The sequence below is a fragment of the Canis lupus genome, chromosome 7 (genome assembly GCF_011100685.1).
Source record: "Canis lupus familiaris isolate Mischka breed German Shepherd chromosome 7, alternate assembly UU_Cfam_GSD_1.0, whole genome shotgun sequence".
NCBI classification, from domain to species: domain Eukaryota; kingdom Metazoa; phylum Chordata; class Mammalia; order Carnivora; family Canidae; genus Canis; species Canis lupus.
In genome coordinates this window covers 73,442,222-73,454,893 of record NC_049228.1, presented here as the reverse complement: position 1 = coordinate 73,454,893, position 12,672 = coordinate 73,442,222, and the positions used below count along the sequence as shown (strand labels likewise).

Genomic DNA, 12,672 nt, shown 5'->3' with positions numbered 1-12,672 from the left:
CCAGAATTCATGATTTGAGACTTTATGGTATTTTCCAGACTTTTCTTTGAGCTCTCCTTTGACTTCTAATTCTGTTAAGATCCTTTGCTTTTCTCTCTTTAACATGTAGGATTTCATACCTTTTTTTTTTTTTTTTTCTGTATCCTAATCCCTATTCTTAATTTGTCCATAATCTCTGGTTAGGCTTTACTAATTATGTGAACTTAGATTAATGACCTTTTTTTAGCTCTAGTTTCCTCAACCATAAAATAGAGACTGTAATCATAATCTCCATCCGGGAGTTACTTTTGATGTTGAACGTAAAGTCCTTACCACAGCATTTGGCACACGATAAGTGCTCCAAAAATATTAGCTGTTCTTCCCACCTATTTCTGTTTCTCTTTCGCCCCTTTGCCAACATCTCTTGACAAGGAGGACAGCGACCTGCTGGGGAACACGGGCAGATCTTGGGAATAACGAGGGCTCTGTTAAGAATGAGAAGAATGGTCTAGATAATCAATAGATGGGAGATACTCTGTGGCATCAACCCTGACCCCTTCGATGGCATGGTGTCCAGATGTGTAACAGCACCATCTCTCTCTGTTGCAGCCTGTGACTGTGCTCACACGCAGCACACTTGTGACCCGGAATCGGGGGCGTGTATCTGCCCTCCTCATACTCGGGGCGCCACCTGTGACCAATGTGAGGACGGATACTGGGGCCATGACCTAGAGCTCGGATGCCAGGTGTGCACTGTCATCTGCATTTTCTTAACTGGGAAGCACTTTGCTGGAGCCAGTTTCACTCCTTCTCTTTAGCCATTCACTTGACCTTAACCTTGTTGAGGTTTGTATTTAAAACTCAGTACAGGTTCAGGCATCAAAGTGGAAGAGGCAATAGCCTTACAGTACTTCAGTCTGAGTTTTCTTCGAGAACCCAATTGTGGAACTGATGGTTAGAAACCCTTATTTTAGTGCCCTTTAAATATAGTCTCCTACATACACGATCTTCCAGGAGAAGGGCATAAGTCACTTTGGGGGGGGGTGGTTATAGCCAATCTTCTATGTAGGTTTCATCAGTTAAACTTGGATATAGTTTGTGTTTTTAGGAACAGACTTGACTTTGGCTTGTAAGATGCTGCTGCTGGGTTGACTTTCAGGTCATGCCCAGGGCCTGTGGGGCCCCAGGAGGCACAGATGGCCAGCACGGCAGTTGCTGCCTTCTGTTGGCTCGGGGCAAAGTGAATCCATGTAGCAATCGTAAGAGATTGTGTCGTGTCCCCAGATTTCATGTTCTCCTGTAATCTCAACATGTGTACATTATTAAATTGTAAAAAGTACCTTTTTATTTAGTTAGTTTATTTTTCCAGGCCTGCAATTGCAGTGCTGTGGGGTCAGCCAGTCATGGATGCGATGCGCTCACAGGCCATTGCCCATGTAAGCCTGCATTCGGTGGACTGAGCTGCCATCAGTGCTCCCTGGGGTACAGAGACTTTCCAGACTGTGTGGCCTGTGACTGTGACCTGCGAGGGACATTGGCAGACACCTGTGATGAGGAACAGGGTCTTTGCAGCTGTGCAGAGGACACCGGTACCTGCTCTTGCAAGGTAAGGGCCCTTGGTGTTCCGCTCTCTTCCCCTCTCGCACTCATCACTACGACTCTTGGGCTTTTAACTATCTAAAATCAGCAGCTAGGTTTTAGACACTTTTCATAGTGAGTTCTCACTGCCTGCTAGGTTTGGGTTTAAATTCTGTGTATGCTCTGCTAGAACAATGGATGATTCTTTAAATGGAATTTTTACTGATTATTGTAAGTGTCAGATGATAGAACTGAATGGAAAAACCCTGAGTTTTCTGTCCTGTGTTCCAGTTGGCTGAGCAACCAGTCTGTCTTGAATACACAGGTAAAATAGATAACACAGGGCCTTCAAGAAGATTTGTGATTTGGGGCACCTGGGTGGCTCAATTGGTTAAGCATCTGACTTTTGATTTTGGCTCAGAGCATGATCTCAGGGTGATGGGATTGAACCCCATGTTGGACTCTGTGCTGGAGCCTACTTGGGATTCTCTCTCTCCCTCACCCTCCACACCTCAACCCCAAAATTTAAATAAATAAATACATAAATAAATAAAAGAGTTCTGATTTTTCTAAGTGGCAAGTAATCATTGTTTTGTATGTGCTGGCCAGAATGAAGGACAGTTGTGTTTTTTTTTTAATTTTCCCAGTGTGTATGATTTTAACATCATGTTTAATTCCATGTATTTCCACTGATTTTCTCCATTGCGCTCTGTTAATGGGAGGTAATTGGCTACCTCCTCTGGTCCTCTTCCAGGTGCTGGTGAGATGGAGACAGAGTAGTGAGCTGATTAGTGACTAGGGATGAGGAAGGGAAAGCTTGTGCAAATACTATGGCCTGGGAGTAATGGAAACGTCAGGGAACATATTTTTGGCTTACCACATCGGCGATAGCAGCGTTCATTACAGACGGTTGGAACAGGAGGCACCTGCCTTGGCCACCGCCTGGTTGGTGACCGGTGGCCCTCCACCTGACCAGTCATCAGAGTCACCTGCAGCCTCAGAGAGATGTTTCCTATTCACTCCAGAGAGGCTCATCAGGGAATCTATATATTCCCGAAGCTTCCAAGAGGATTCCTATGATCACATTTGGAAGTCACGGATGCCGCCTGAGAGAGTGGATATTCACTGAGGTTGGGGAGCATGCCTAAGGAAACCGCTCCTCCAGGGATGTTTATGAATCTAGAATTATCTTTGTGTTTTATTTCATTTCTGTTCAGCAATCATGTCTCATTTTTCAGGTAAAAACAAACAAGGCTATTGCTTTCTCTCCTTTAGGAAAACGTGCTTGGCCTTCAGTGCAGTGAGTGTCGAGCTGGCACCTACGCCCTCCACGCTGATGACCCTCTGGGATGTATTCCCTGCTTCTGCTTCGGGCTGTCACAAGCCTGCTCAGAGCTGGAGGGTTATGTGAGGATGCCGGTACGTTGCACATGTGGTAAAATGTGCTGTTTTTGACCCCCCTCTCAACCCCCATGGGAGGTGGGTGAAGGTAGGGGAGGTAGTCAAGTATTTACTTTAAATTTTGCTTTTCTGGCATGGGAAATTCCAGGAAGCTAATCTGGGCTCATCATGAATCAGAGCCCTGTTTCTTCCATCCGAGGAAATAAATGAAGCTGGAACTAAAGGCACTCAGGGTTGCTCCTTAGCTGATCTATCAAAAGCTTGAGTTGAAGAGAAAAGAAACCTGCAACACACAGCAGTTTCCTTCATATAAGTGAATCCTGCCCCAAAAGAGCAGTTGTTTGGCCCTGAATGCCGCAGTGTCAAACACGTGCAGTTTTCATTTGAACCCAGATGTTGAGTTTGAAAGAAATGTCTTTGTTACTCCTGTTCTAACAATGAAGCTGTCTCGTCTGTAAAACAGTAGTAGAATGTGACAAATCCAAGGCGAGGAATGAATTCATGCTCTCAGGTATCTTTTCTTCCCCCTTCTGTGGCTAGGTGACGCTGGACCCAGAGCAACCCCTCCTGCGCGTGGTTTCTCAGAGCAACCTCAAGGGCACGACTGAGGGGGTGTATTACCAGGCCCCTGATGTCCTCCTGGATGCCGTGACTGTCCGGCAGTACGTGCATGCAGAGCCGTTTTACTGGCGGCTGCCGGAGCAGTTCCAGGGAGACCAGGTGAGGCCCACACCTGGCCTAGAGCCAGTCCGCATTTCCCAGAGAAGACAGGTGTCCTTTGAAATCACAACGGGTTGTGTTAGCCTACCATTACGTGAGGCGGTTACTCCCTCTTCGGTGGGGATAGGGAAGTTCAACACTTCTAAAAATTCCTCCGGATATATATGGCTCTCAAATAATTTTCATTTGAAAGTCTTTTCGGGGCACCTGGCTGGCTTAGCCGGAAGAGCATGTGACTCTTGATCTCAAGGTCACGAGTTCGAGCCCCACGTTGTGTGTAGAGACTCCTTAAAAATAAAAACGTAAAGTCTCTTAAAACTCAAATCTTGCTATATTTCTCCTTCCTCAAGCAGTCAACAGACATTTTTCGTTTTTATTAACATAAGCTCAAGTGCTGTGGTTCTTTTCAACAAATTGTTACTCATTTGGGAGAAAGCAAAAAGCGACTATAACAGAGTACTGAAGGCATCATTTGCATTTTTGTTTAAATAAGCATTGGAGTCTGTGAAATCACCCAGACCTATAAAATTGGCACATATGCATCCACTATTCCCATAGCTGTAGGTCATTTTTAATTCAGAGGAGCCTGAAAATAATCAGGACCATTGCCACACTGATCTGCTACTTCAGTGCTTACCTCCATTGGTGCCATTGACATGAAACTCTGGGAGGTGATGCCTGTGGCCTTGATAGTGGTGGTGGCTTCACGGGTCTATACTCATCCCCAGAATCAGTGAGTTGTGTACCTTAAATACGTATAGCCTTACATGCCCAACATGCTTCAATAAAAGTGTTTTTAAAACTTTTGGGGTGCCTGGGCATCTCAGTCGGTTAAGCGTCTGCCTTTGGCTTAGGTCATGATCCCAGGATTCTGGGAACAAGTCCCATGTCAGGCTCCCTGCTCAATGGGGAGTCTGCTTCTCCCACTCCCTCTGCCCTTCCTCTTTCTGCCTCGTGTTCTGTCTTTCTCTCTCAAATAAGTAAATAAAGTCTTCAAAGAAAAATACTTTTAAAACATCACTTGCTTTAAAAAAAAAAAAGCTATGGCATGAGTCAATTTAATAATTATAATTAAGGGACACCTGGGTGGCTCAGCAGTTGCGTGTCTGCCTTTGGCTCAGGGCGTGATCCCGGGGTCCTGGGATCAAGTCCTGCATCGGGCTCCCCTGCCTGGAGCCTGCTTCTCCCTCTGCCTGTGTCTCTGCCTCTCTCTCTCTCTGTGTCTCTCATGAATAAGTAAATAAAATCTTTAAAAAAAATGATAATTCATTATTAAGTAAATTAAAAAGACACAAATTCCAGACAACCTACCCTACCTGTGTGATGTGTTTTTAAGATGCAGGATTTCTTTTTTTTTTTTTAATACTTATTTAAATATTTGGAATGAGATGAAGCTTTATTTATTTTTTTTAAGATTTTATTTATTCATGAGAGACAGAGAGAGAGAGAGGCAGAGACAAAGGCAGAGGGAGAAGCAGGCTCCATGTAGGAAAGCCCCATGTGGGACTTGATCCCGGGACTCCAGGATCATGCCTTGGACCGAAGGCACTAAACCACTGAGCCACCCAGGGATCCCCAGGATTTCTTTCAAATGGCAGTAGGCTTGTAATGAAATGGTTTTAAAGTGGTGCTATGTCTGAGAAGTAAACCATTCACTATTACGTAGCTCCTGGCCTACGGCGGCCGACTGAAATACAGCGTGGCCTTCTACTCTTCCGATGGCATTGGCACCTTCAACCTCGAGCCCCAAGTGCTGATCAAAGGCGGCCGGACCAGAAAGCAGGTCATTTATGTGGACGTGCCTGCACCGGAGAATGGAATACGACAAGAGCAGCAAGTGGGAATGAAAGAGGTGACCATGTCCTCTCTTCATACCTGCCCCTTGACGGTGTGAAGTTAGCTCTGGAAGCAGTGGAATCACAAAAATGCTGACATGAAGCATGAGCCAGAAGACCCTGGGATCAGAATCGGCATGGGTTTAACAAGAGTAGTAAGAACGATTTAAAGTTCTAGGCTTATTTTAGCTTGGTGCGAATTGCGTCCTAAATCCTTGATCGTGACGCACGAGTCTCCATCCATGTGGGTGTAAGGGTGCGGAGTCTCTGGACTTGCTTGGATCTGGCAAGTGTGCGCTCACTCACATGGCAGACAGCTGTGGACGGTGTGGCGGTCTGGCCCTAGGGGACACAGGTGACACGTGTGCTGCCAAATGAGGCTGGCACACCTGCTTCCCCAGGAGGTGACAGCAGAGCTTCCTCGCCACGCTTGTTGTCGTGCACAGGGCCAGGCTCACTTCCAGAGAAATTTATAAAAGAATGGATAAGTTCATAAGCCCCTGAGGATTTGTAACCCAAGTGTAATTGCATGTGTTTCTCATTCACAGAATTTCTGGAAATATTTTAACTCTGTTTCTGAAAAACCTGTCACACGCTCCGATTTTATGTCTGTTCTTAGCAACATTGAATATATCCTCATCAAAGCATCTTACGGCCAAGGATTACAGCAAAGCAGGTAGTTGGAAACTTCTAGAATGAAAAAAAACTTTATTTGGAATCAAACAGAAGAGATGATTCACCCTTACTACTTCCTATCTTCACCAGTATATATATTTGTGTTTCTCACCAAATTATTAAATATCAATATGATGAAATGTGTGGAGAATGACAGATTTATCCATCTTCCAAGTAATGTGGATGTAAAATATAAGTACATAATGGTGATATCTTAGAAGAGGATAAAATGTAAACAGAACAAAACCAAAAAAGTCCTGCTATTTTCTGCCCTGAAACTTCAATGACATTTCTTGTCATAATTAAGTAGAATTAAAATTCTTCTTGTGTCCTGACACCTTGAGAATGCTGTCACATGCTCAATTCGTACTTATCCCATAAAGAAAGATACTAGGTTATGGCCAAACTAGTACTTCAGGAAATATTTCAGGTGTGCTTTCTGTAATATTATTTTTTAGTTCTAAAATGTTGGCTGGGGACTGTCACTGGGTAATGACAGCACCGCTGTGCTCTTACACACTCCCTTTATAATTGTATAGAAGCTACTCGCAAACTGGCAGGAAGGCTCTGGTTTAATATATGTGCAAATTCATTATGTAATGTGCTAGATTTCTAGAAAGTAGCTTTCTAAATCTTAATGTTCCCCCTCACACTTCTTAATGGTTTCACAGAATCTCAAATATTTCAATGGAGGTTGGCAGAAAGGCTGGAGAGTTGCACCCAGGACGGGAGGTGGCATCCTTATTAGAGAAGTGTCTCTGTCCTCCTGGGACGGCTGGATTCTCGTGTCAGGTAGGGAGACTGTGGTTAAAATCTGTTCCCCAGTTCTGAGTTGAAATATGCTTGTTACAGCACCTCCCAAATGGTGATCTGAATTTGTATGAATTAAATAATTTTTCTCTTCAAAAAAACTTAATTATGGTTAAATATTCATAAACACAAACCTTACTGTTTTGACTACTTTTAAGTGTATAGTTCAGTAGTGTGAAGTACACTCACATTATTGGACAACTAATCTCCCTCCCCACAGCCCCTGGTAATCACCAATCACCATTCTACTTTCCCGTCTCAGTGAATTCGACTACTCTAGGTCCTTCATTTAAGTGGAATCGTGCAGGATTTCTCCTCTATGCCTGGCTGGCCTGACGTCTTCAAGGTTCATCCACATTGTAACGCATAGCAAAATTTGCTTCCTTCTGAAGGCTGAATGATACTCCACTGTATGTGTGTGTCACATTTTCTTTGTTAATTCATCTATCAGTGGACACTTGGGTTAACGTTTTGCCCATTGTGAATAAAGCTGCTATGAATATGGCTATACAAGTATCTCTCCAGGACCCTAATTTCAATTCTTTGGGGTTTATGCTCAAAAGTAGAATTGCTAGGTCTAACTTTTTGAGTAGCTGCCATACTGCTTTCCACAGCACTGTCCCATTTTGTATTCCCACCAGCAATGCACAAGTGGTCCACTTTTTCTATGTCCTTGACAACTCCAATTTGTTTTCTGTTTCTTTGGTAGTCGTTTTCTTAGTGGGTATGAGGTGGTATCTCATTATAGTTTTGATTTGCAGTTCCCTAATGATCAGTGCTGCTGAGCAGCTTTTCAAGGGCTTATTAGCCAATTTTGTCTTCTTTGGAGAAATGTTTATTCAAGTTGTGATACTGTGATTTATAAGAAGAAATATATATATTTGGTCTTCATTCCCTGTTTCATAGCACAAGGTTCTTAAATGCTTAGAATTTCCTAAGTAATGAGATCTATAAAAATGCCTTTTGTTATGTGAATGAGGTGACTTTTGCAAAGTTCTTAAGCTCATCTCAGGATGGAGGCTGGTCACCAGAAGAACCAAGCATGTGGCTGGAGAACTTTAAGGTCTACCCAACCACAGTGGGGAGGGAAGAGGCTTGAGGTTGAATCAGTTGCCAGGGGCCAATGATTTCCTCAATCATCCTTATGTAAGGAAGACTCCAGAAAAACCCAAAGGATAGAGTTCGGAGAGCTTCTTGGTTGGTGAACACGTGGCATGCCTGGAGACGGCCTGGAAGCTCCAATGCCCCTTCCCTTGCCCTATGCATCTCTTCCCTCTGGCTATTTCTGAGTTACATCCTTTTATAATAAACCAGTGACCTAGTAACTAGAATGTTTCTCTGAGTTCTGAGCTCCACTCTAGCAAATTAATCAAACCCAGGGAAGAGGTCATTGGAACCTCCAATTTATAGCCAGTTGTCAGAAGCACAGGGGACAATCTGGACTTGTGATTGGCATCTGTAGTTGGAGGGCAGGGGCAACCTTCTAAGAACTGAGCCCTTAATCTATTGGATCTGATGCTGTCTCCAGGTAGGTAGTGTCAGAAGTAAATGTGGGATACCCAGCTGGTGTCCAAACATCACCTGTTTGTCCAAACCCAAACAACAGAACTGAGCACAGAATGTATTGATCATAAGCGGTGCTCAGGAGTGGAATTAGTGTCAGAATCATTACAAGTCCTCTAGCCATTGTTTAATCCTGTTTGTTCATTTCCTTTTGCACGCACTCAGGACTGTGCACCTGGGTACCACAGAGGGAAGCTCCCACAAGGTGGGAGCCGAGGACCCCGCCCTCTGCTTGCTCCGTGTGTGCCCTGCAACTGCAACAACCACAGTGATGCCTGTGACCCTGAAACTGGGAAGTGTCTGGTATGTTTATTTGTGCTGATTATTAGAGGAGGCACTGAGCCTTTGCGTTTCTGGTCCAGAGTCCTATACATTTCTTGGTTTAGAGAGAGCCCAAATTTAACTGAATGTAACATATACCTAAGTTTCCTTCAGAAAGCCTTAGCTAAGGGGTCAGATGTTACTAGTGCAAAATCTTTTGTAAGTCTTAGTTTCATAAACGTGTTTGTGGACATCAATTTGGGAGTTAAGTGTACTGGCAGGACTGGTGGTTGTAGTCAAACTAGATGAGAGCTTTATGTCATAGAATTAGGAGGGTGACCCGGGGGCCTTAAAATAAGTTAATGGCCTTATGGCAAATTCATTTCTCTCCTTGCATTTTCAAAAACTACTTACTCTCTTGGATGTCTTAGTATGCATTTGCTTCTCAGCCACCTTTCCCTTATTAAAAAACAAAATTCAAAATGTGAGGATATAACTGGCTTTATGGAGTAATTCACGATTTGGGCAGTGTTCCATCTATCAAGTTAGATGGGAGCTCCAAGGAGTTGTACAGAATAAAAATGCTTTAGGGAGGAGGGTGGGGCAAGGAGGTTATTAGCAAAAGTTAAGGGTTGTTCCAGGAAAGGTCACTTTCCCTCAGAGGAGAGGGCAGGTGGTCTTATTCGGGGATGGAGCAGGGCCCATGTGACAGGTTACCTCATTGACGCTGATCAGAAAATTCCTGACTGACTGGTTAAATGTGTTTCTGGGGGAGGCTGAAACTGCAGTTAGGCTGTGTATTAGCCCCAGTTTGGTGTCTTGGCTTAAGTGATACCATTTCTGGTCTGTAGTTTTCTTTTTAACACCCTAAACCACCAACATTGGTCTCAGAAACGTAAGAATTCTGATCACTGAAAAGGAACAAATGGCCCAGATGGAAGTCTTGTGGTTTTGACTGAGGACCAACTCTTGTGTCTGTGATTTTAATTAAGCTGATAAGGCCTTGTTGATAACCTAGAAGACTCTGCTATTCTTTTTATACTCTGGAAATATCATTTTTTAATAATAACTCTCCTGGAAACATTGGTTACTTGTATAAATTATGTCAAGACTCTCTCAGCTCAGGTAAAATAACTCCAGGGAAGGGAAATTAGCTGCCCACCAAGAAAGACGTCCCAGAAGCCTTTGAGCTCCAGGGTGTGGCCACATCACAAGGAATGGAGGAATTAAGATAGCAGGCTCCCAACTGGCCTGCAGCTACTCTAGATCTGTCTTCTCCTATTTGGAAGCATTTTTCATCTGTGGAACGTAAAGGTTATTTCCACGGGGCCCACTGCTGAACTAGGGCAGCATGCAGGTGATTTTAGAAACTGAAGCACAGCGTGGTGTTCCTCAATTAAAAAGCTATGTGTTAACCTTTGCTGACTCCATTTTACATGTGGAATTAAAGAATTGTTCCGGTCATACCAGGTAAAATGGTCTTAATGAAGATGTAGATAGCTACAACACCATTAAAAAAAATGGATTCACTTTAATCTGCTTGTGCTCCAGGCAAAAAGTCCTAATAGAGAAATTCTCATTTAACAATTTAAGGAGAATTGATTTCAGGCAACTTAAATCGAGATGCAATTAGCTGGAAGGTTCCTTGGCCAGTCACAGAGACAAAGGTCACCTGGACACTTAAAGAAGTTGATGCGTTCTTTCATGTTGCATCTTTCCTAGGTGGGCTATTTTAACAAGATTAAGTACTCCTGGGATGTTAAACTCCTCCCCTCCCTTCCTTGGCCCCAATCCCCCAGAACAAAGTTCTAAGATCAGCAGTTTCCCTGTTGATTTGTACCCGAGAAAGAACACAGCTCGCATAACCCAGTCCCAGAAAGACAGTGGCAGTCTCCCGAGCATCACCAAAGAGAATTTTAGGACCATTCCCTGCTGGGGGGTTGACCAGATGTTACCAGGAACCCATAAGAGCTCTCACCTGGATCTGTTAACTTTCGCAGTACAAATGGATACGTATACTGCAAGATGGCTTGTTCAGACTACAACATTCACACCAAGCAGTTATTTAATGAATGTCTACACACTTCCAGCAATGGGATGCTCACTCCCACAGCAGCTCAGCTCATCTTTGGGCAGCCCTGATTATCACCGGAATTGGTGCGCTGGATCATCTACCTATTGGTGTACTTATGATTTTGGAGCCATTGAGACAGACCGTTAGGTCAAGTTTATGCATGAAAAATGGCAGTAGCTTAAAAAGTAACTTGTGAAACTGGTTAGAGTCCTCTTTCACACATATCCACAGGCCCTGAATCTTCAGCTCTCCTGGTCAAATATCCTTAGTATATACCTGATGGTACTAGGAATGGTTGAGTCCATTCATCATCCTGCGGTTAAAGTATCCTGCCCAGTGCCTTTGCTCCAGATGTGAAAGGGGCATCTCTCTCTGACTCTAGGTGTTCCACGAATGCAGCCCATGGGTTTTGCCAGCCTGCTCACTGCTGCCTCTAATGGACTGACTAGACACTAAGACGCTTTTTTTTTTTTTTTTTTTAAGATTTTGTTTATTTATGAGAGACAGAGAGAGAGAGAGAGAGAGGGAGGCAGAGACCCAGGCAGAGGGAGAAGCAGGCTCCATGCAGGGAGGCCGACGTGGGACTCAATCCCGGGTCTCCAGGATCATGCCCTGGGCTGAAGGTGGTGCTAAACTGCTGGGCCACCCAGGATGCCTGATGCTAAGACACTTATGTTCTTTCCACATGTTTAGCACCTGAGTCCTTGCTCTTTGAACTTGGGACCTTATATTTTCTCTCCAGTCTTCATCTTGTGAGGTCTGTTTTGTGGTTTAATGCAACCATGCACTTCTGTTTGACAAAATCCCTTAAGCACCTATGGATTATTATATAATTGGACATCAAGACCATTTGGGATCTGACTTTGCCATTTAGCATATAAGGTACTCTTCCCACCCCCCCCCACCTTCATGTCACTGGGACTTTGGTATTATCATAAAAATAATTGGTCAGAAATGTGATCTGAAAAGGAGCAGGGAGACTGAAGACTACCAAGATACCCAGGGAGCTCCTATCCCTGGGAACCCCCTCACGGGAGATGCCTACCCCTTAATGCTTTTACAATTGAAAAACTGACAAGCCTTTTCTGTGCTCTTCCCACAGCAAGTAACTCATCCTTCAGGTCAGTTGACATTAATAGGTTCTCATTTCCCTGGCACTCGGAGCGGTTACCTTCAGCTCTCTAGGATGCTGAAAACCAGGAAGTCCACAATCTGTTGTGAATTGGGTTGTTTTTAATGTTGGAGTTGGTGTTAGCAATGAAAACCAGAAAATCTGCTCAATCCTTGCTCATGATCTAATATTTATTCTTCATCAGATTTATATTATATCATTAAAACAAGTATTTAACATTTTTTTAAGAGGTTGCAAATCTTCTAAGGAGATAGCAATATAGGGGCCATGTGGATCCTAGTAAAATCTTCCATCAGGTGAAATAGGAATACAATTTTAAAACAGTAAATACTGTTTTTAACTTAATTTTTAGACAGTAAATACTATTTTGAATATATTCTTAACAAAAGGAACTTACAAATAGTGTTTTAAACATATAAGAAGATATCTTTCTATAGCCTCTCTTGCTGCCAAGGATAGAGTCTGCTTCAGTTTGCCAGTATTAGCTGTTTTTCTGTCCCTACATCTGGCACAGAATCCAGTGCCCAGGGATTTCATGGGTGGTGATCCAATTGGGCCAAAGCAGATATCACCTTGGAAATGGGTGTCATTACTTGCTCTTTTAGCTTCAAAAACTTTTTTAGTGGCGTGATTATAGGTCCTGT

General features: G+C 43.6%; 1 protein-coding gene across 1 annotated transcript in view; it reads left to right on the top strand.

Moving 5' to 3' along the window:
- Positions 1-12,672, top strand: part of LAMA1 (laminin subunit alpha 1) — a 155,273-nt gene that overhangs the window by 89,944 nt on the left and 52,657 nt on the right. The window contains exons 22-29 of the mRNA XM_038543810.1: positions 589-725; positions 1,349-1,585; positions 2,833-2,976; positions 3,499-3,678; positions 5,345-5,530; positions 6,062-6,189; positions 6,860-6,980; positions 8,727-8,864. Of these exons, the coding sequence (XP_038399738.1) occupies positions 589-725; positions 1,349-1,585; positions 2,833-2,976; positions 3,499-3,678; positions 5,345-5,530; positions 6,062-6,189; positions 6,860-6,980; positions 8,727-8,864 (1,271 nt within the window). The remainder of the gene's footprint in view (positions 1-588; positions 726-1,348; positions 1,586-2,832; positions 2,977-3,498; positions 3,679-5,344; positions 5,531-6,061; positions 6,190-6,859; positions 6,981-8,726; positions 8,865-12,672) is intronic.